The 22234-nt window shown below is 43.3% G+C and overlaps 1 protein-coding gene and 1 long non-coding RNA gene across 3 annotated transcripts in view; one reads left to right on the forward strand and one right to left on the reverse strand.

Moving 5' to 3' along the window:
- NUP153 (nucleoporin 153) overlaps window positions 1-22234 on the reverse strand; it is an 89606-nt gene that overhangs the window by 29902 nt on the left and 37470 nt on the right. For both annotated transcript variants that reach the window (XM_069730838.1, XM_069730837.1), the window contains exons 8-9: window positions 12827-12877; window positions 3092-3244 (exon numbers count right to left, since the gene is read on the reverse strand). In XM_069730838.1, the coding sequence (XP_069586939.1) occupies window positions 3092-3244; window positions 12827-12877 (204 nt within the window). The remainder of the gene's footprint in view (window positions 1-3091; window positions 3245-12826; window positions 12878-22234) is intronic.
- LOC138642581 (uncharacterized) lies at window positions 1994-20936 on the forward strand. Its single transcript, XR_011314064.1, has 3 exons — window positions 1994-2124; window positions 19630-19753; window positions 20811-20936. It is a non-coding gene; the product is annotated as an uncharacterized lncRNA (long non-coding RNA).

Consider the following 22234-nt stretch of genomic DNA (forward strand, 5'->3'; position numbering starts at 1 on the left):
TTTAATGGCTGTAAGGCTGGGTTCACACTTGCGTTGTGCAGTCCGTTCAACAAATCCGTTAAACGGACTGCACTAACGCAATTGCCGACTTTGGCACAGCGCTAGTGCAGATGGATGCGATGCATTTGCCATAGCAAGTAATGGCGGCGTTAACGGACTACGTTACACTGTGTTATGCCGCGGTGTAACGTAGTCCGTTAAACGGGTTCACACAACGCAGTGTGAACCCAGCCTAAGGTTTTGCTTATATTTATATATTATGTCTATGTGCTTGTTCTTTGTCTAATCATTAACCTTCTTTGCCTTTCTGGGAAGCTGAACCCCTTTTTTGCGCTCTGCTGGTGCTTGAACCCGTCAGCTTTATTCCATATGACTGGGGGAGCATTTGTCCTCTGGACTCTCCATGAATTGATCAGATGTGCCCATTTTCTCTCACTCCTAGTGACGTGATCTTCATTTGGTGTATGCTCCAGCGTTTTAAAGGGCCACTGTCACCCCCCTCCAGCCGTTATAAACTAAAAGAGCCACCTTGTGCAGCAGTAATGCTGCATTCTAACAAGGTGGCTCTTTTAGTTTTTGTTTCCGTTATTCCCACAATAAATGTATTTAAATTCTGCTGAAATACCTATCTTTGTCCATGGAGGTGGAACTGAAGCCTCCTCTTAGAAGCGCCCAACTGCCGTTACTCATCTCTTGTGTAGATTTTCGCCGCCCCCTCAGCACTGTTATTGTGTGAATTCCGGCGCCTGCGCTCTACTCTTCTGCCTTGCGCAGGCGCATAGAGCATTTGCCGTCCTAGTGCTGGTGCCGGGTTCCGTTCTGCGCCTGTGCGGTCAGTGCGGCCAGCCTGTTCCTGAATCCCCGCCCCGCACTGTGTTATGCAGTATGCACAGTGCGGGGCTGGGATTCCTGGGCATGCGCACTGCGCTTCTCAGACGCTCCACAGGTCCCCCGCCTTCCAGGGTTGTTCTGTGCGGCTGTTCCAAACGCCGGCAAGGATACCTGTATATTCCGGCAACGCTGAAAGGCGGGGGACCTGGGGAGCGTCTGAGAAGCACAGTGCGCATGCCTAGGAATCCCAGCCCCACACTGTGCATAATGCATAACACCGTGCGGGGCGGGGATTCAGGAACAGGCTGGCCGCACTGACCGCACAGGCGCAGAACGGAACCCGGCACCAGCGCTAGGACGGCAAATGCTCTATGCGCCTGCGCAAGGCAGAAGAGTAGAGCGCAGGCGCCGGAATTCACACAATAACAGTGCTGAGGGGGCGGCGAAAATCTACACAAGAGATGAGTAACGGCAGTTGGGCGCTTCTAAGAGGAGGCTTCAGTCCCGCCTCCATGGACAAAGATAGGTATTTCAGCAGAATTATAAATACAATTATTATGGGAATAACAGAAACAAAAACTAAAAGAGCCACCTTGTTAGAATGCAGCATTACTGCTGCACAAGGTGGCTCTTTTAGTTTATAACGGCTGGAGGGGGTGACAGTGGCCCTTTAACTCCCCGTTTCTTAATTATTTCTTTTTGTGGTATGACATACTCCCAAATAATTTGACAAACACATTTCCACTTTTAATATAAAAAAATTATTTTAATATTTATTAATAAAGTATTTTAACTATGGTTCAACACTGGCAACCTGTGTTCTCCAAGAGTCTATCCTTCCAGCTCAGTAGCTCAAAGTAAATGCCTTCACCTCTGAATGTTTCATTTTTTTCCGATGTGAGCTCGGTTCCACTCTCAGTAAAATATCAATTTGTATTTCTCTGATGATTTTTAATCTTGTCATGTGAACTTCCTGATGAGCCTGAACTCTGACACTGGGTGTTATCTGATCCATTGGGCGTCGCTTCCAAATGCTGACGTGTACTTAAACCCTGTATACCTATGACTCTTGTACAATATTTGGGGTTTGTCCTGATGAAGGGGTCACCTGAACCCTGAAACACGTAGAATAAACCACGTTGAAACCTCTACAATTTTTGGAATTTTTCTTACGGCAGCGCGGGGATGATCCTTTTGTCTCCTACCTAAGTGTGTGTTTCAATCAGGTCCTGCACTGACCTGTGGATCTGCAGCAGCCGCCATTAATATATGTCCTTCCTTCAATCTCACCAGGTGAGTAGTTCTCTTGGTGGGCAACTTTGTGTAACGTTTGATAAGACCCTATTTGCGCTTTTGTGTCTCCCTCTTTTCTCTGACATTTCTAACTTTTACATAAGGGAAGGCAAGCATAATTGAAATATAAAAAGTTTAGATCAGTTGCTTCCTTTGTGCTCCAATATAATTTGGCTTAAATAATAATGAAATCCTTCAGCAGGTAGTGCAATGATATATCCTTTCCATATTTAGTCAATTTCTACACACTGTGATAATCTATAGCTGACAATAGCTGCAGCTTCTCCCCCCATAGAGTTAAATTAATTCATTTAAGCCTATTACTGATCTCTATAGACAGCTGTTATAACTTGGCTTAATGACAATTCACAAGAAAAATGTCAAATATAAATCACTTTAAGGTGGACCTGGCACTTGATCAAAAATTTGAGCCAAATGTGTTGTAAAAATCCCTGCACTTTTATGAATCTGCCGCTCTTTTCTGTTTCTCGCTGTATGTAGCACAATATATGAAATCTCTGCTTTTAGCCCAACTGGGTGTTTTGTTTATTCAGAGTCTTCTCTAGATTTCCCCCTCTTCCTCCTATCAGACACTGCCAATCACAGCTCGGCGGCATCTCAAACAAAGACGCGGTCAAGGTGTGATTGCCAGGGTCAAGGAGAGGTGAAAGTGCACACCCCCAGAAAAGACTCTAAAGAAATGCCCAGTTGAACTGCAAGCAGAGATTTCACACATTGCTCTCCATAAGAAGTGTGAATGTCTCTGAAATGGAGTAACCTCATTGTACACTAGTAAAAGCTTTATGAAAAAAACTTGTGGTGCTTTATCGATAAAAGAGAATGTGAAATAGGATGATACTTGTTTCTTGTTTTCATAAGAATTTTTTTCTCCACTGAAAAATCATATTAGCAAGTAAGAGATTTGGTAAGACAAGCAGACCTCAATCCTCATCTAGGAAACACTTACTTTGTGCTTGTCGCTTCCTTGAGTTCGGCGACTGCTCGCATTTGCTATAGAGGATGACGTTAGTGAAGGTTTGATGTATAAAGATGCATTGGCAGAGACCGAAACAGACTTTGGGGTCACAAGCTTCTTCACTGGAGGGTAGGAGGCTTCGACCTAGGATGTGTGAAAACCATTAGTGAGAGGTTTCCGCAAGAATTCAGTGCATATTAACTACAGAGTAAAGAATCATTAGTGTACTAACATGAAATTCCACTTAAATCCTCAGATGGACATATGATATATTTTTGACACTCACTAGTCATCATTCAAGCATGTACAGTGTGCTCACGTACAAACCCAAACACTGATGAATGGGCAATTTTTCTCTGTAACAGCTGCGAACACAAGACATAGCCCAAGAACAACTGCTGTAACATCCACATGTGCCCCACACTGTACTACAATGTGCTCTTACACACCCTGTCACCACACCAATGCATTCAATCAAACCTTTCAGACATCAATGTATGGGTCAACAGAGTAGCCCATGTTATTAACATGTACTATTTATTTACTTATTGCAGAGTAGTTGTTCATTTGGTTTTTATTCCAAATTCTGCCGTTAAAAGCCACACTGTGAATGTGCACCTACACACTGCACTTAGACCAACATGCATTCGGGCTCATTTCTTTGGTTTGTTTTAGGTTTTTGTACATACAGGGGCATGGCTACCCCCATTTAGGCTTGTCATTTTGTCTATACAGCTTTACACGGGAGGGTCTGGGTTTTGCTGTGACCCTGTCTATTTTAGAGTTGGGGTCATCCTGACTGGGTACACTGTCGCGGCGGGATGGCTTTTACACTCTTGATTAAAAAAATTTTTTTTAAAAAGTCAACCAAGTACCCTATGTTATTTACATGTACTATATTTACTTACTGTAGGGTACACATTTATCAGAAGGTCATTATATCCCCCAAATGATGCAAAGACACGACCAGAGAGCAGATTTACTGCAATGATTGTTTATTTTTCTTTAACTTTGAATAAGCATTATACTAGAGCCTGTTTTTAGTTACATTTTGGATTTGTGTTTTTTGTGTCTGTCACATTAATGTTTCCATTTACTCTTTTTCCAAAGCTTATTTTATGCGTGTTTGCCTTGTTTTAACTTCAGTTCACTACTGTGGGCATGGTTTAGGGGTTTCAAGAGGTTTTTTCCAGATTCATCATTTGTGACTTACCAAAAAATTGTTAAGATTTGGCACAAATGTATTCCAGCCCCCCAACCCCCCCCAAAAAAACCCAGCAATTTTAAAAGCCATGCAACCTTTTAATCTAAAAAGTCACAAAAAATGGTTAAAGGGGTTACCTGAAGCTAAGTGAATTTCATACTTTTTGTTTATCTACCGGAAATTTATTAACAGCTTTCCTTATATACTTAAAGTCCCTGCCATTCCTGCTCTACTCTTTTCTTGCAAGCACTGAGTATTCTCTAATGGATCATCATCACTCCCACTGCGCGCTTTTCCGTACTGAAACGGATCATCATAAGGGGGAGGCACCACAGTCACACAACACAGCTTGTGTCACAGCCGTCCCCTTATGAGATCTTTTTTGATAAATGGTGCAGATTTCAAAGAAGTGCACGTCGCTTCTTTTGTGCAGTTCTGCAGCGTTTCTGCGCAGATTTTTCTGCACCATGTGCACAGCCTTTTTTTCACATTGATTTACAATTAACTGCACAGAAACTGCACAAGAAACTGCACAAGAAACTGCACAAGAAACTGCACAAGAAACTGCACAAGAAACTGCATCAAATCTGCAGATGCAGATTTAGTGCAGAAAATTCTGCACCACATTTCCTACGTGTGCACATAGCCTAAGGCCATGTTCACACGTTGCGTCGGGTCCCTGCGGGTTTTCCCGCAGCGGATTTGATAAATCTGCAGGGCAAACCCGCTGCAGTTATCCCTGCAGATTTAAATATAGAAAAACTGACCGAACAGCAATCTATTAGATTGCTGTTCGGTCAGTTTTTCTATATTTACTATGTACTATATTTTCTGACTTGAACGCCCCGCCCTTCACCATGCTGTGATTTTAACTACATCCAAACACAGTTGGTTCTGAGCTTCCTATAAAAGCAGGCTTTACCACGTTATTAGCCATAGGTAAGTGTTCATACTAGGCAGTCAGCTCAGGTAACCATCCGTTCTGAGATTACCTTGACGATTGGTGGATGGGCTCACAACTTTTGGCCAAATCTTGTGCTAAGAATCTCATGTGTTTTTTTCATATATTTCACAAGCCATTATGCTATTCCCATTTCATGTATCACACATTTTCTTGCTCTAGCACAGATTAATTTTGAGTGCAGCCATTAATCGATTTGCATCCCTGCAGATTTATCACATTTTGTCCTGCGGGTTCCGCTGCGGGATTTTACTCCTACTATTGATGCTGCATATGCAGCATCAATAGTAATGTTAAAAATAAAAAAATAATGATATACTCACCCTCTGACGTCCCGATCTCCTCGGCGCTGCAGACGGCGGTCCGGTTCCAAAGATGCTGTGCGACAAGGACCTTCGTGACGTCACGGTCATGTGACTGCGACGTCACCGCAGGTCCTGGTCGCATAGCAAACCTGAGACCGGACGGCCGCGTGCAGCGCTGAGAGGTGAGTATAACATTTTTTATTTTAATTCTTTTTTTAACCACAAATATGGTTCCCGGGGCCTGGAGGAGAGTCTCCTCTCCTCCACCCCGGGTATAACCCGCACATTATCCGCTTACTTCCCGCATGGTGGGCACAGCCCAAGCGGGAAGTAAGCGGATCAATGCATTTCTATGGGTGCAGAATCGCTGGGATTCTGCACAAAGAAGTGACATGCTGCGGGTTATAAACCGCTGCATTTCTGCGCGTTTTTTCCCACAGCATGTGCACAGCGGTTTGTGGTTTCCATAGGGTTTACAGGTTGCTATATATATATATATATATATATATATATATATATATATATATATATATATATATATTCAACAAATCAACTACCTGAAATCATTGAAGGGAAACGTGTCAGGAGTGGGCGGTGATCCCGGCCACAAGCCAACTAGACGTGCACGGCCTCGTTCAATACAAGTCAATTGAGTAACTCCATGCATGTTCAGGCAGAATGTGGTGGGAAGTACAGGTGCACCTCACAAAGTTAGAATATCATCAAAATTTTAATTTATTTCAGTTCTTCAATACAAAAAGTGAAACTTGTATGTTATATAGAGCCATTACAAACAGAGTGAACCATTTCAAATTTTTATTTATGTTAATGTTGATTATGGCTTACAGCCATGAAGAGTCATTATCTCAGTGTATTAGAATACTGTATAACACCAGCTTGAAAAATTATTTTAAAATCTGAAATGTTGGCCTACTGAAATGTATGTTCAGTAAATACACTGTGAAGATAAACAAGACTTTCGTGCTAAACCTGGACAACCTCTTTTAAAGAGGTTGTCAACGACTTTATTATTGATGACCTGTCCTTAGGATAGGTCATCAATGTCTGATCAGAGCCCGACACCAGGCCGATCAGCTGTTCTGTGTCTGGGGCCGGAACTGCTCAATTGTGGAGCTGCTCAGTCTTCTGAGAGTGGCAGCGGCCGGTTACTACACATCCGCCTCCTACTGATTTGAATAGGAAGCAGAAGTGTAGTATCCTGCTGCCGCCACTAGCAACAGATGGAGTAGTTGCACAGTAGAGCAGTTATGGCCGATCTGTTCACCTATTTGCTAATGAGGACAAATCCTAAGGAAACATCAACGAAAAAGTAGTGGACAATCTCTAAGTGAGAGACCGTGGACAACCAAAACATTCTCCTCTTTTAGGTCCACTAGTAACTTATTGGTGGCCCATTAGTTTGCCCTCATGTGTGAACATAATTAATTCATGAAACTGGGCATTTTTTAGATCAGTCCATGTTGAGCGGGGGACACCATATTGCTGCTATTAACGTGCCAAACTGACTAGGAAGGGTTGACTAGGACTTAAATATTACTGTCCTTGTTGTCTTTATTGTATCAGGTTTTTTTATGTGCTAGCCCCTGTTCATGCTATAAATTGAGGCATACCCATCGTATGTTACCCTGTCTGCATTTTATTTTATACATTTGGTGCTATTTTAACACCGAAAAATGTTAATATTCTAGTAGGATTTGGAGTTATCTGATCATACATTTTTACATTACACAATAGTCATTTGCTCTTTTCAAAAGGATTGCAACAGAGGAGTATGGATTAGGTCACGTTCAGTATTTCACCTCAGTATTTGTAAACCAAACCAGGAGTGTGTCAATCTGAGGAAAAAGTATAATAAAGACATTTACAAGTTATGCATTTTTCACCCACTCCTGATTTTGGCTCACAGATATGGATGTCAAATATTGACCCAATACTGAACGTGGCACAAAGCTACAATTCTAGTGCTCATTCAGCATAGCAATTCTTCATGCTATTAGAGCTTGTCAGGTTACACTATTACTATTCGTACAGCCACTTTTAGTACTTGTGCCATCTATTTAAGACTCAGAAGGTTTTCAGAGAGCAATACTTGGGAATATATACCTAAAAGTAAATTTTAAAATGGGAAAAAAAAGTGCCTCATGTCCCTTGCAATTTGCCCTCAATCCCAAAAATCGTGTAAAGTCACGTCGATCAAAAAACCATCAATAGGAGGCATGGCCTGACTGCATGGAGCACGTGTCCCAGCTCTGCTGATAGGGAACAACTCTAACCTACCTCAGATACCTTAACTGCTCCCCTGCCATCTCGCAGTGTCAGACTCCCTTTTATTGTGCTTAAAGGAAAGTGAAACCGAGAGATAGAAGCCGAGTATCGTCCCCCCACCCAAGATGGCGCTGTTGAAGAAACTGCAGGTACCGGCAACCAGATGTAACCCTGTAGCTCAAGCACTTAAAAAAAAAAAAAAAAAGGGCGAAGAGGCTCCAGCAAAGCAGGTTACCTCAGATAGGCCCCAGGACAGCCGATCTTCATTCCTGAATAGCAGGAATGTTTACTTGCTCTAGACACTCCTAGCCCACAAGAAAGCACATAGTCTACCTGTTAACCCTTTCAAAACTGCAGGTATGAAGCTTACAGGTATAGAAGAAATGGTAGATATGGCTAAGTCCAACTCTGCTCTGAGCATTCCAGCTGTGCAAGTGAGTAGGACAAGGGAGTACTTCTCTATCAACAGGCATGACCTGCAACAGGTTACAGGAGGGCACAGTATAGGATATGTCAGGGTGAAGAATCCAAGCAGGAGGATGGCCCCTTCATGTCCCAAAAGGACAATCTCGGAAATTGCTTGTGACAGCAATATTTTGCAGCATGGGAATGCCTAGGAAAGCCGCATGTGCCAACCCTACTGAACATATTGAAAGCAGTAAAGCAGAAGAGGCGGTGCTGGGAGTTAAGTAGAGGTGGAATGAGAGAGGATTTAGACCTTTTAATAGCGCTAAAGTCTCATTTGCATAGCAATTTAAATGCTGATTTGTCAGTAACAAACACAAACTGTGTTAAATATCTGTACTGGGGTAAATATCTTTATGGAGCATCTTCTAGGGCCATAATTAACGTTTGTGGAGCATTATATGGGGCAAGTGTCTGTATGGAGCATCTTATGTAGCAATTATTAACTTTTATGCAGGATTATATGGGGCATATTTTAACACGGAGCATCTTATGGGGCCATCATAAACTGTATGGAGCATTATATGGGGCTCCTGATTCAATATGGATATTCAAAAACAATTAACCTACTGATGTCTCAATTAATTTTACTTTTATTGGTATCTATTTTTATTTTTGACTTTTACCGGTAGCTGCTGCATTTCCCACCCTAGGCTTATACTCGAGTCATTAAGTTTTCACAGCTTTTTGTGGCTAAATTAGGGGGGGAAGGGGGGGTTCGGCTTACACTCGAGTATATACAGTAGTTATGTTATTTGTTTTAATTTAATGGGCAAGGGCTCAATCCGTATGTGCAGACAAAAATAATTTACAGTTTATATGCTTTACTAAATTATTTTTCAAACAAAATTCAAAGAATGGTTACAGGATCTCGCTCTATGTAAACTACTTTAAAGGGAACCTGTCACCCCCAAAATCGATGGTGAGGTAAGCTCACCGTCATCAGGGGCTTATCTACAGCATTCTGTAATGCTGTAGATAAGCCCCAGATGTATCCTGAAAGAGGAGAAAAAAAAAGTTAGATTATACTCACCCAGGGGCGGTCCCGCTGCGGTCTGGTCGAATGGGTGTCTCAGGTCCGCTCCGGCGCCTCCCATCTTCATTCCATGACGTCCTCTTCTGGTCTTCACGCAGCGGCTCCAGCGCAGGCGTACTTTGTCTGCTCTTTTGAGGGCAGAGCAAAGTACTGCAGTGCGCAGGCGCCGGGCCTGTCTGACCTTTCCGGCGCCTGCGCACTGCAGTACTTTCCTCTGCCCTCAACAGGGCAGACAAAGTACGCCTGCGCCAAAGCCGCGGCGTGAAGACCAGTAGAGGACGTCATGGAATGAAGATGGGAGGCGCTGTTCCGGACCCGAGACACCCATCGGAGCAGGACCGCCCCTGGGTGAGTATAATTTAACCTCTTTTTCTCCTCTTTCAGGTAACATCTGCGGCTAATCTACAGCATTACAGAATGCCATAGCGTTCATCGTGAGGCAGCGCGATTGGTGCACCGTACTGGTACTGCTGTTTGCAGGAAAGCAGTTCCCGCAGAGCAGTACTAGTACGGCGCATGTTGGGAAGGGGTTAAAGACCACACACTGAGCTGCAAAAGCGCAGTATGTAAAATAGGGGGCAGGTCAGTGAGGGATCAGTGACCTGTCAGAATTCATACAGATGAATATGTAATCAGAGCACCACATGAAGACCCCCTACAGGCCACCCCAGAGCACGAGCATATCATTAACTCAAAGCTGAAAAAAAAAAGATTAAACAACAACCACAAGACTGATTTCATCAAAAATCAAAGGAATTTTTTTCCACAAAGTGGAGCTTACTATTTGCCACATGGTTTTTTTTTTTTGCCTTCCTCTGGATCAACATGTTAGGGCATGTTAGGTTAGGTTATGGGTTGAACTAGATGGCCTTAAAGTCTTCCTTCAACCTTAATAACTATGTACTATGTAACTATGTACTATTTTAATCAGTATAACGGTGCCGACCTGACACGGTCTGTAGGTTACTGTGCACAATCCTGCTGAAAGATTCGTAATAAAAATTACATTGATTTATTAGTTCCTTTGATAACAAGGAACATTTAATAAAAAGAGCCAGGTTATAGACTACCCTGTTAATCCATAAATTACAAAAGTGAGGTGTTCAGGGTCTCATATTATATACAGCTCAGAGGAATAATGGCAATTCTAAATAAATTTGTTTTTTGGACAGCACTAGATATGTCAAGGCTTAGGCTCCTTTCACACTAGCGTCGGATTCTCCCCGTCGCAATGCGTCGGGGAGAGATTCCGACGCTAGCGTTTGCTGCATTGCACAATGGAGGCAGCGGATGCATTTTTCCGGCGCATCCGCTGCCCCATTGTAAGGTGCGGGGAGGTGGGGGCGGAGTTCCGGCCGCGCATGCGCGGTCGGAAAAAGCGGTCCGTCAGGAGAAAAACGTTACATGTAGCGTTTTTTGCTCCCGACGGTCCGCCAAAGCATGACGCATCCATCGCAGGACAGATGAGACTTGTGGCAATCCGTCGCAAATGCGTCGTCAATGCAAGTCTATGGGGAAAAAACGCATCCTGCAAGCACTTTTGCAGGATGCGTTTTTTCTGCAAAACGACGCATTGTGACGGATTGCAGAAAACGCTAGTGTGAAAGTAGCCTTAGTTATTTATTGCCTAATAATTTCTTCACTTACACAATTACCTATCACATGAGTGTATTACCAATAATTTAAGGCTACTTTCAATCCGTCACAATGCGTCGTTTTGCAGAAAAAACGCATCCTGCAAAAGTGCTTGCAGGATGCGTTTTTTCCCCATAGACTTCTATTGACGACGCATTGCGACGGATTGCCACACTTCGCATCCGTCCTGCGATGGATGCGTCGTGCTTTGGCGGACCGTCGGGAGCAAAAAACGCTACATGTAACGTTTTTTGCTCCTGACGGACCGCTTTTTCCGACCGCGCATGCGGTCTCGACTCGAGTATAAGCCTAGGGTGGAAAATGCAGCAGCTACTGGTGAATTTCAAAAATAAAAATAGATGCTCCATACCGTTCATTATGGCCCCACAGCTGTGCCATATAGTGCTCTGCACCGTTCATTATTTCCCCATAGATGTACCATAGAAAGCTGTGCCATATAGTGCTCTGCACCGTTCATTATTGCCCCATAGCTGTGCCATATAGGGCTCTGCACCGTTCATTATTGCCCCATATCTGTGCCATATAGTGCTCTGCACCGTTCATTCTTGCCCCATAGCTGTGCCATATAGTGCTCTGCTCCGTTCATTCTTGCCCCATAGCTGTGCCATATAGTGCTCTGCACCGTTCATTATTGCCACATAGCACTATATGGCACAGCTATGGGGCAAGAATGAACGGTGCAAAGCACTATATGGCACAGCTGTGGGGCAAGAATGAATGGTGCAGAGCACTATATGGCACAGCTATGGGGCAAGAATGAACGGTGCAGAGCACTATATGGCACAGCTATGGGGCAATAATGAACGGTGCAGAGCACTATATGGCACAGCTATGGGGCCATAATGAACGGTATGGAGCATCTATTTTTATTTTTGAAATTCACCGGTAGCTGCTGCATTTTCCACCCTAGGCTTATACTCGAGTCAATAAGTTTTCCCAGTTTTTTGTGGCAAAATTAGGGGGGTCGGCTTATACTCGGGTCGGCTTATACTCGAGTATATACTATTATTATTTATTGTTATAGCGCCATTTATTCCATGGCGCTTTACATGTGAGGAGGGGTATACATAATGAAAACAAGTACAATAATCTTAAACAATACAAGTCATAACTGGTACAGGAGGAATGAGGACCCTGCCCGCGAGGGCTCACAATCTACAAGGGATGGGTGAGAATACAGTAGGTGAGGGTAGAGATGGTCATGCAGCGGTTTGGTATACGGTAATAAAAAACACCCAATAAAACTGGGATGTGGCTGTTAAGACCACACCAATCCCTAGAATTATAGTATGCCCACCACTGTGGGATAAGCAACCAGTCAAGCAAGACTTCATTACCTCAGTCATAGATAAGTAAGTTTTTGTTGGAATCTAAGGCTTGGTTCCCATTGCGTTAATGGGAAAGCGCTAACGGACAGCGTTGCACGGCGAAATTAACGCCGTGCAACGCGTCCGTTAGCGCGCCCATTTACGGCAATGGGAACGCGCAGCACTAGCGCGTGCCATGTTCGGCCCGCGCTAGCGACGCGCCGGTGTTTCCTGGCGCGCCGCGGACGCTGCTCGCAGCGTCCGAGGCGCGCCCGCGGTCCGTTCCCCGCTCTCGCAGATCGGGGATCTGCGAGAACGGGGACGTTACCGCGACCCCGGGACGCGGCCACATTAAAAACATTGCGTTAGCGCAACCCGCTAGCGCTAAACGGGTTGCACTAACGCAATGTGACCCTAGCCTTACAATCTTAAAAAGAAAAGAGAAAAAAAAAACTTCAATTTTTACCACGTATTCATAATAATTAAATGATATCCTCAAGTCTTACCTTTTTCCTTTTGGATGAATTATCTGCAGTATCAGTAACATTTTCTGGGATCTGCACAGAAAACAAATATTTCAAGTTATGGTAATTTTCCAGGACTGCAGTCAAAATAGCACTTTCAGAACACCTCATTATAGAAAGATCATAATTACTTTTAGTATTTTTTCTAAACCAAGGAGAACGGATTTACATGCTTCCCTTTTACCCAGTTAGGGTTTCTTATGACAGTGATTTGTGTCAAACTCAGAACGGACCGATTTTCATCAGCATTTTTTCTCAGTTAGTAAGTTTTGACCATTAGTTTCATTATTTTTTTATTTTGCGAAAGAAATGTTTAGTCAAGCTTTTCCTATCACTCATGAAAACAGACTGCACTGGGATGCAGTTCGGATAACATCAGCCTTCTGTCCGATTTTATTTTACTGACTCACAGATCTGTATTGGAGACATTGATCTGTGATTCGGCTCAAAATCGGAAATCTCTCGATGTGGCCTGGATTCCTGGCATGTAGGAAGCAGGATTCCTGGGCTCCGTGGGGACACCAGAGAAAGGGACCTATAACCAGGGCTGTGGAGTCGAAGAGTTAGTTTTGGTTGGAGTCAGTAGAAATGTACCGACTCCAGCTTTTAAAAAAAAAAATTTTATTAATATTTCATAATTGAACTTTCATATGAATTTTATAAATGTTACTCAAATATATATGTTCTATCAAACTATGAACAACAGTGATTAGGGGAGTGTCAGTATTAATCCACACTTCTACTCCATATGAAGAAGTGGAGGTTATAATAGACAAAGACGGGCAATACGTGTTTATTGTATGTAAGATATTGCATAGATTATTATGTATAGTGTCTTTATATATCCCTCCACCGTTTTCGGGAAAAAAGATACAGGAAATTCTGGACATATCAGGGAAATGGACTGGAGTCCCGTTGCTTGTAATAGGAGACGTGAATAATATTGCAAATGATCATTGGGATAGGGGCAAACATACAGGGAATAGAGAGGAAGGGAATGTAACACCTTTTGGAAACTACATGAGGGAAATTGGATGGATAGACTTGTGGAGAGTTCGAAATATGGAGAACTACACTTACTCGTGCTACTCGGCGACGTATGGTTCCTTGTCTCGCATTGATCTGGCTTTGGGAAATGAAGGGATGGATAACTTGGTGCAGGAAGTGGAATATTTGCCCAGAGTTCTATCGGATCATTGTCCTCTGATGGTATCTCTACAATTGGGAGAACAGGGGAGGTTGGCAGGTATGGGATGGAAAATTCACCCCTTTTGGTTACGGTTGCTGGATATGGAAAAGATAGGAGAGGAACTGGGTGAATTCCTTAGGATAAACGAAGGTAGTGCAGAGGGTCATATAGTTTGGGATACTATGAAGGCGTTTTTGAGAGGGATCTTATTCAGAGAAGTATCTCGATTTAAGACTAGGTCTCATAAACTAGATAAAGCAGTGATGGAGGAATTAAGGGCAGCGGAGGAGGCATTGGGGGCACAGTGTTCCAAAGCTACGCAGACCCGCATGAGAGTGGCCCAGTCGGAGGTTAATAAACTTCACATCCGTAAGGCAGAGAGATTGCGGGCATTTCAGAATGAGGCATTCTATGCGGAGGGTGAGAAAGTGGGGCACCTGCTCTCAGTCGTAGCTTCGGCACAACGGGAATCCTCACATGTATACGCAATTAAAACAAAGGAAGGTAATGTGGTTACACAAGGGGATCAAATTTTGGATGTATTTAAACAATTTTACAGTGAGTTATACTCCTCTAAGATACATAAAGGTCAAGAGGAGATGAACAGGTATAGGAGTGCGATTAAGCTTCCTAGACTAGGTGAGGAGGATAGAGAATGGATGGATAGGCCGATGGCAGCGGAGGAACTGAGAGTGGCACTGGTGGGTAATAAGGCCCCGAGGGCGGATGGCATTCCGATAGAGGTGTACAACATTTTTAATGAAGAAATAATAACTAAATTGGAGAAGGTATTTAAAGGGAACCTGTCACCCCGAAAATCGCGGGTGAGGTAATCCCACCGGCATCAGGGGCTTGTCTGCAGCATTCTGTAATGCTGTAGATAAGCCCCCGATGTTACCTGAAAAAGGAGAAAAAGACGTTAGATTATACTCACCCAGGGGCGGTCCCGCTGCTGGTCAGGTCGGATGGGCGTCTCTGGTCCGCTGCGGCGCCTCCTATCTTCTTTCCATGACGTCCTCTTCTGATCTTCAGCCATGGCTCCGGCGCAGGCGTACTTTGCTCTGCCCTGTTGAGGGCAGACAAAGTACTGCAGTGCGCAGGCGCCGGGCCTCTGACCTTTCCGGCGCCTGCGCACTGCAGTACTATCCTCTGCCCTCAAGAGGGCAGAGCAAAGTACGCCTGCTCCGGAGCCGTGGCTGAAGATCAAAAGAGGACGTCATGGAAAGAAGATAGGAGGCGCCGGAGCGGACCGGAGACGCCCATCCGACCTGACCAGCAGCGGGACTGCCCCTGGGTGAGTATAATATAACGTCTTTTTCTCCTTTCTCAGGTAACATCGGGGGCTTATCTACAGCATTACAGAATGCTGCAGATAAGCCCCTGATGCCGGTGGGATTACCTCACCCGCGATTTTCGGGGTGACAGGTTCCCTTTAATGAGTAGTTGGAGAGGGGAATACTACCTACATCTATGAGAGAGGCCATTGTTGTGGTCATTCCTAAAGCTGATAAGGATCCGCTGAATCCGGAGTCCTACAGACCAATCTCACTCCTTACAGGGGATATAAAGATTTTGGCGAAGGCCTTGGCCAACAGACTAACCCATGTGATTGATAAAGTAATCCACCCAGATCAATCTGGATTTATGCCCAACAAATCTACAGCAATCAATTTAAGGAGACTATATTTAAATATGCAAATTCCAGCCGAAAATGCTGGAAAGAGTGTGGTGGTGTCTTTGGATGCCCATAAGGCCTTTGATTGTGTAGAATGGAATTACTTGTGGTCGGTTCTGTTGTGCCTTGGTTTCGGGCCTAAGTTTATATCTTGGGTGGGGTTGCTATACTCCTCTCCAATGGCAAAAATTAGAGTAAATAATAAATTATCTGATAGTTTCTCATTGCATAGGGGTACAAGGCAGGGGTGCCCATTGTCTCCGTTGCTATTTGCCCTAGCTGTGGAACCCTTGGCCGCTAAAATAAGGGAGGCACGAGAGATAAAAGGATTTGTCTATGGAATGAAGGAGGAGAAGGTGTCTCTGTATGCTGACGATATTTTGTTATTTTGGGGGGACTCGGGAGAATCTGGATAACGCGGTGGCATTAATTGAGGAATTTGGGGAATTCTCTGGACTCAAAATAAATTGGGACAAATAGTGCATTATGCCCATTGATGAGGTAGAAAAGGGTACTGAGGAGGTGGAAATGTCAGCAAAATTGAAGGTAGTTTCGAAATTTAAATATTTGGGGATACAAATCACCCTTCCTCTGACGAGGTTTGAAGAACTTAATCTAAGCCCTCTGCTACAAAAAATACGTACCAAAATTTCACCGTGGAACAAACTACATCTCTCTCTAATTGGAAGAGTGAACCGTTTGAAGATGATTGTGATGCCGCAGTTGTTATATGTACTGCATAATTCTCCAATTTGGATTCCGCAGAGTAGGTTCCAAAAAATTAAATCGCTGTTTGGTGAACTAATATGGGGGGGAAAAACCCAAGGTTTAAACAAGAAACTTTGCAGAGGCCAAAGGCGGAAGGGGGCTTGGCGCTCCCTAACCCTTGGGTATATTTTTTATCAGCACAATGCCAGCATATTGGAGGATGGGGGGAGGAGATGGGAAAGGGGCAATCGCCCAGTAGTTTGAGATATTTGATGGGAAAATGGCCTCTGGGTGAGAGTTTGGAAGGGGGGCAATTTTTGAAACTGGGTTCTCGGTTTCCTACTGTTCTCCTAATTCATAAGGTATGGGAAAAAGTTAAACAGATTAGGGGTGTCACGGGCCTTACCAAATACTCACCTATATGGGATAATATAAACTTACAAGAATTTAAGCAAATGGAAGGATATGGGCCATGGAGAGAGGCAGGAATTAGAAAGATGGGTCAGCTACTGGGTCAAGGGGGACTTAAGTCATTTGTGGAGTTACAAACAGAATTCCAGTTATCACATTTAAATTTATATCATTATAAAAGAATTCAGCATGCGTATCGGTCGCAATGTCGGAGAAAACTTATTGAGATCCAGATTGATATCACGCTGGCTTCCATTTTGGAGAACAGCGGGACAAGGGGGGCAATTTCAGAAGTGTATAGAGATTTATTATTCACCTTTCTAGCCAAACATCCCATCAAATCTAGAGTGAAATGGGAAGCTGAATTGGGAGAGATAAATGATGATAGATGGGAATCTATTTTAGAATATGTGACTAAGATCTCTATGAGCGAACCTGGGAGGATGTCTCAATTATATGTGATTCATAGAGCTTACAGAACTCCCGACAGACTGTTCAAGATGGGTTTGAGGTCTGATTCCGAGTGTCCACGATGTTCGCAGGAACAGGCAGACATGTTACACATGCTGTGGCACTGCCCTAGATTGTCTGCCTTCTGGACAGTTGTATTGAATCGGATTGAATTGGTATATAGGTGCGTCATTCCCAGAGACCCTTTGGTCTGTATATTAGGCTATGTGGAAGAAATAGCAGCGGTATCTATGGTTAAACTGGCGATTGCTAGACTGTTATTCAGAGCAAGGAAATTGATGACTCGGTTCTGGATCAGGGAGGAGCCTCCGACTAGACGAGACTTTCTTACGCAGGCGGACCATATAATTTTATTGGAAAAAAGTATCTATACTAAGAGAAATAAACTAGATGTATTTCAAAAGATTTGGCAGCCATGGATAGAATGGAATTAGAATTGTGGGGAGGATGCATAATGTTATAGATGATCATCACACCAATTAAGTTCCTCACTATATTACCAGGGATCCCTTCCAAACTAACGTAAGACTACTAGAGGAAAAAAAGAAGGAGCACTGATCCAATATTATAAAGATACAGTATGAATCTTTAAAGTATTTTATTAATCATATAACAAACTTACATAAACTATGGATAATACAAAATGAGAGACATAGCACGGACACCAAATATTGCACAGCACCACTGAATCATGAACAAATAAGATGGACCATAGGACATTAACAGACGAATAGACATCACCCATAGATGCTCACCAGAGTATATATGTCCGTATATCCGCCAAATTACCACGCTGACATTAATAGCCTCACTAGCAGCCTGATAACCACAGTGAGCACGTATGGCAAACTGTCAACCATCAGTGTAACCTACCTACATGCCATATAAAGGTGTATAGATAGCCCACCCACGCCCTATATAGACCAAGTATACACATAGGGACATAACCATAAGTCAGAACGTACCTGTGGACATGATAACAGTGATGCTCACGCAAAAGAAACACCTCGACGCACGTTTCGCTGTCAGGCACAGCTTCGTCGGGAGGTACAGTAGCTTAAAATAAGTCCCCTCTTATAGTGCGCATTTAATTACCTTAATTGGCCGCATGCATATCGGCGCACGTCCACCATGATGCGGCGCCATGGAAAGTACGTCACTCAAGCCGCCCAGCATCCGGTAACGTGACCAGGTCATGTGACCCGGCCATCGCCCGGATTACAGGCCGCCCTGCGAGAGCGCCGTCTCACCATAGCAACTCAGCGCATGCGTAGAGGCGCGCTCACAAGCCACCAACTGCAAACAGAGATTGCATCGTCACGACCACCCACCAGAGACAGTGAGTGGCCCCCGCTACTATAATACACTTTAATGCCGCGGTAAAGATAATGAACCACAAGCTGATGATATAAACACAGCAAAAAATCACAATAACAGGAGATCACAAACGGAAATATACAGAATCACTTGCTATACTAAGAATATACAATATACAATAATTGTTAACAACAACACCATAGAGTAATATATACAGAAACAGCATACCTCAATGCTTGACTAAAGTATGAAAATGCTCATTACTATGTGGTAAAGTAAATTGAATGTGACACGTTGCTATAAAAGACTGATGACAAACCCCATGGATTCCTTTAAATCAGAACTGGATACATTGTTACAACAGGGGGTAGATCAAGGGGTAATATCATTTAAGATGATGGAGGGACTGACGACAGCTTTTCCGGTGATCCCCACACTTTATTTTACACCTAAGATCCATAAGAATAGGAACAATCCTCCGGGTCGCCCAATTGTATCGGGGGTGGGGAGTCTGACGGAAAATATCTGCAGATTTGTAGATTTTTATTTACAACAATGTGTAGAAACCCTTCCGTCTTTCGTGAAAGACACCACGGATGTCTTGAAACGGTTATCTCAGGTGCAATTGGAACGTGATATGTTTTTAGTAGTTTGTGATGTCGAGGCTCTTTATATGTCGATAGGTCATGACCACGGGATCGCGGCATCGAGGTCCTTTCTTGATATGACTAATTTTGACTTAGATTTAATTGATTTTGTTATGACCCTTTTACATTTTTCCCCTACTCATAATTTTTTTGTTTTCAAAGACCGCTATTTCCTACAGCTCCAGGGAACTGCGATGGGGGCGACTTGTGCGCCCTCATACGCAAATCTGTTCCTGGGGCTGTGGGAAAGGGAGGTTGTTCAAAATCTGGAGGGTATTGATGCCGTCGTCTCGTGGTCGAGATATATCGACGATATTTTGTTTATATGGCAGGGGTCGGAGTCCTCATTAATTTCTTTTCTTGATAGACTCAATTTAAATCCGTACAACATCCATTTGACATGGCATTACAGCAAAGAACAGGTGGAGTTTTTGGACATCTGTATAAAGAAGGACCTGGGTGGCTACCTTACAACTGATGTCTACTGCAAGGTAACTGCGACAAATACCCTTTTACACGCATCCTCAGCCCATCACCCGCAGGTCTTTAAATCTATACCCAATAGTCAATTTCTGCGGATGAAGAGGATATGCTCTGATGACAATAGTTTTGAGCACCAAGCAAAAATTTTGACGGCTAATTTGAAAGATAGAGGGTATAACCATAAAGTTATAAGGGCTGGTTATAGGCGTGCTAAATCTTTGCCTAGAGAGCAAGTACTATCCGGCTCAAAACGTAATACTTTGCGGGAGGCTCAGCCAGTGAGACTCATAACAGGCTTCAACTCACAATGGCAACAGATTATGCAAGTTTTGCGTAAGCATTGGGAGGTGTTGAGGGCTGATGATGATCTTGCGAGTTGTATCCCCACACACCCCTCCGTCACTTGGAGACGTTCAAAGAATCTGAAAGATATTCTTACTAAAAGCCACTATGTGGCACCACAAACTATGAGCTTCTCGAATCGGCCAGGCCCAAGGTGGGGGTCATTTCAGTGTGGTGATTGTTCAGCTTGTAGGTTTGTGGATAGAGGGTTTTCTTTTAACAACAGTAATAATAGTCGTACGTTTACTATCACCTACAACATCAACTGTAAAACTGAAAACGTTATATACTATGCATACTGCCCATGTGGGCTTATATACATAGGCATGACTACCCGTCAATTGCGGGTAAGGATTTTGGAGCATGCAAGAGATATTAAAAATGGTGCACAGGCTGATGAGATTGAACATCTTAAAACCATTCCCAAACACTTCAGGTTATGTCACCAAAGCAATCCCAATTTGTTAAGGGTTATGGGTATTGACCGGGTTCAGCTGGGTATCAGAAGAGGAAATTATAGAAAAGAACTTTTAAAAAAAGAAAGTAAATGGATGGTTGTACTGGACACGATTGCCCCTAAGGGCCTAAATGAATATGTGAGCTTCAAACCCTTCTTGTAGTAGCGTGAATTTTAATATTAGTGTTCTTATTGTTGTTTTATTAGTGTTTGTGTATGTTTGTTATGATTGTCTCTAATTATATGTGCCGTTCATATTTTTCCAGGATTCTCTCACTTTAATGTTTTGGTACTATTGCATTGACTGAATTTTTATGCTACGGGAGCTTCCTGGACTCGTGGATATTGGCTATTTGCATGCGTATATGGACTATTAAAAATATTTTCAACAATATCTATATGAATCACTCAGAATACTGGACATCATCTGCAAGAAATGTACAATGGAGCCCTTAGAGGCTTTATTCTGCACTTTATTTCCATCATTATGCACTGTCACTTTAACCTATAGCTCAAGATAAGTGCCATGTAATGTGTACTTTACCACATAGTAATGAGCATTTTCATACTTTAGTCAAGCATTGAGGTATGCTGTTTCTGTATATATTACTCTATGGTGTTGTTATTAACAATTATTGTATATTGTATATTCTTAGTATAGCAAGTGATTCTGTATATTTCCGTTTGTGATCTCCTGTTATTGTGATTTTTTGCTGTGTTTATATCATCAGCTTGTGGTTCATTATCTTTACCGCGGCATTAAAGTGTATTATAGTAGCGGGGGCCACTCACTGTCTCTGGTGGGTGGTCGTGACGATGCAATCTCTGTTTGCAGTTGGTGGCTTGTGAGCGCGCCTCTACGCATGCGCTGCGTTGCTATGGTGAGACGGCGCTCTCGCAGGGCGGCCTGTAATCCGGGCGATGGCCGGGTCACATGACCTGGTCACGTTACCGGATGCTGGGCGCCTTGAGTGACGTACTTTCCATGGCGCCGCATCATGGTGGACGTGCGCCGATATGCATGCGGCCAATTAAGGTAATTAAATGCGCACTATAAGAGGGGACTTCTTTTAAGCTACTGTACCTCCCGACGAAGCTGTGCCTGACAGCGAAACGCGCGTCGAGGTGTTTCTTTTGCGTGAGCATCACTTATCATGTCCACAGGTACGTTCTGACTTATGGTTATGTCCCTATGTGTATACTTGGTCTATATATGGCGTGGGTGGGCTATCTATACACCTTTATATGGCATGTAGGTAGGTTACATTGATGGTTGACAGTTTGCCATACGTGCTCACTGTGGTTATCAGGCTGCTAGTGAGGCTATTAATGTCAGCGTGGTAATTTGGCGGATATACGGACATATATACTCTGGTGAGCATCTATGGGTGATGTCTATTCATGCCCGATTGACAGTTTATTTTCATCCAGAGTGTTAATGTCCTATGGTCCATCTTATTTGTTCATGATTCAGTGGTGCTGTGCAATATTTGGTGTCCGTGCTATGTCTCTCATTTTGTATTATCCATAGTTTATGTAAGTTTGTTATATGATTAATAAAATACTTTAAAGATTCATACTGTATCTTTATAATATTGGATCAGTGCTCCTTTTTTCCTCTAGTAATGTTATAGATGATGTTCATACTATACAATTGTATTTGAATTGGGGAAGGAATATCGCATGGGAA

Source organism: Ranitomeya imitator, chromosome 6, assembly GCF_032444005.1.
Source record: "Ranitomeya imitator isolate aRanImi1 chromosome 6, aRanImi1.pri, whole genome shotgun sequence".
NCBI lineage: Eukaryota > Metazoa > Chordata > Amphibia > Anura > Dendrobatidae > Ranitomeya > Ranitomeya imitator.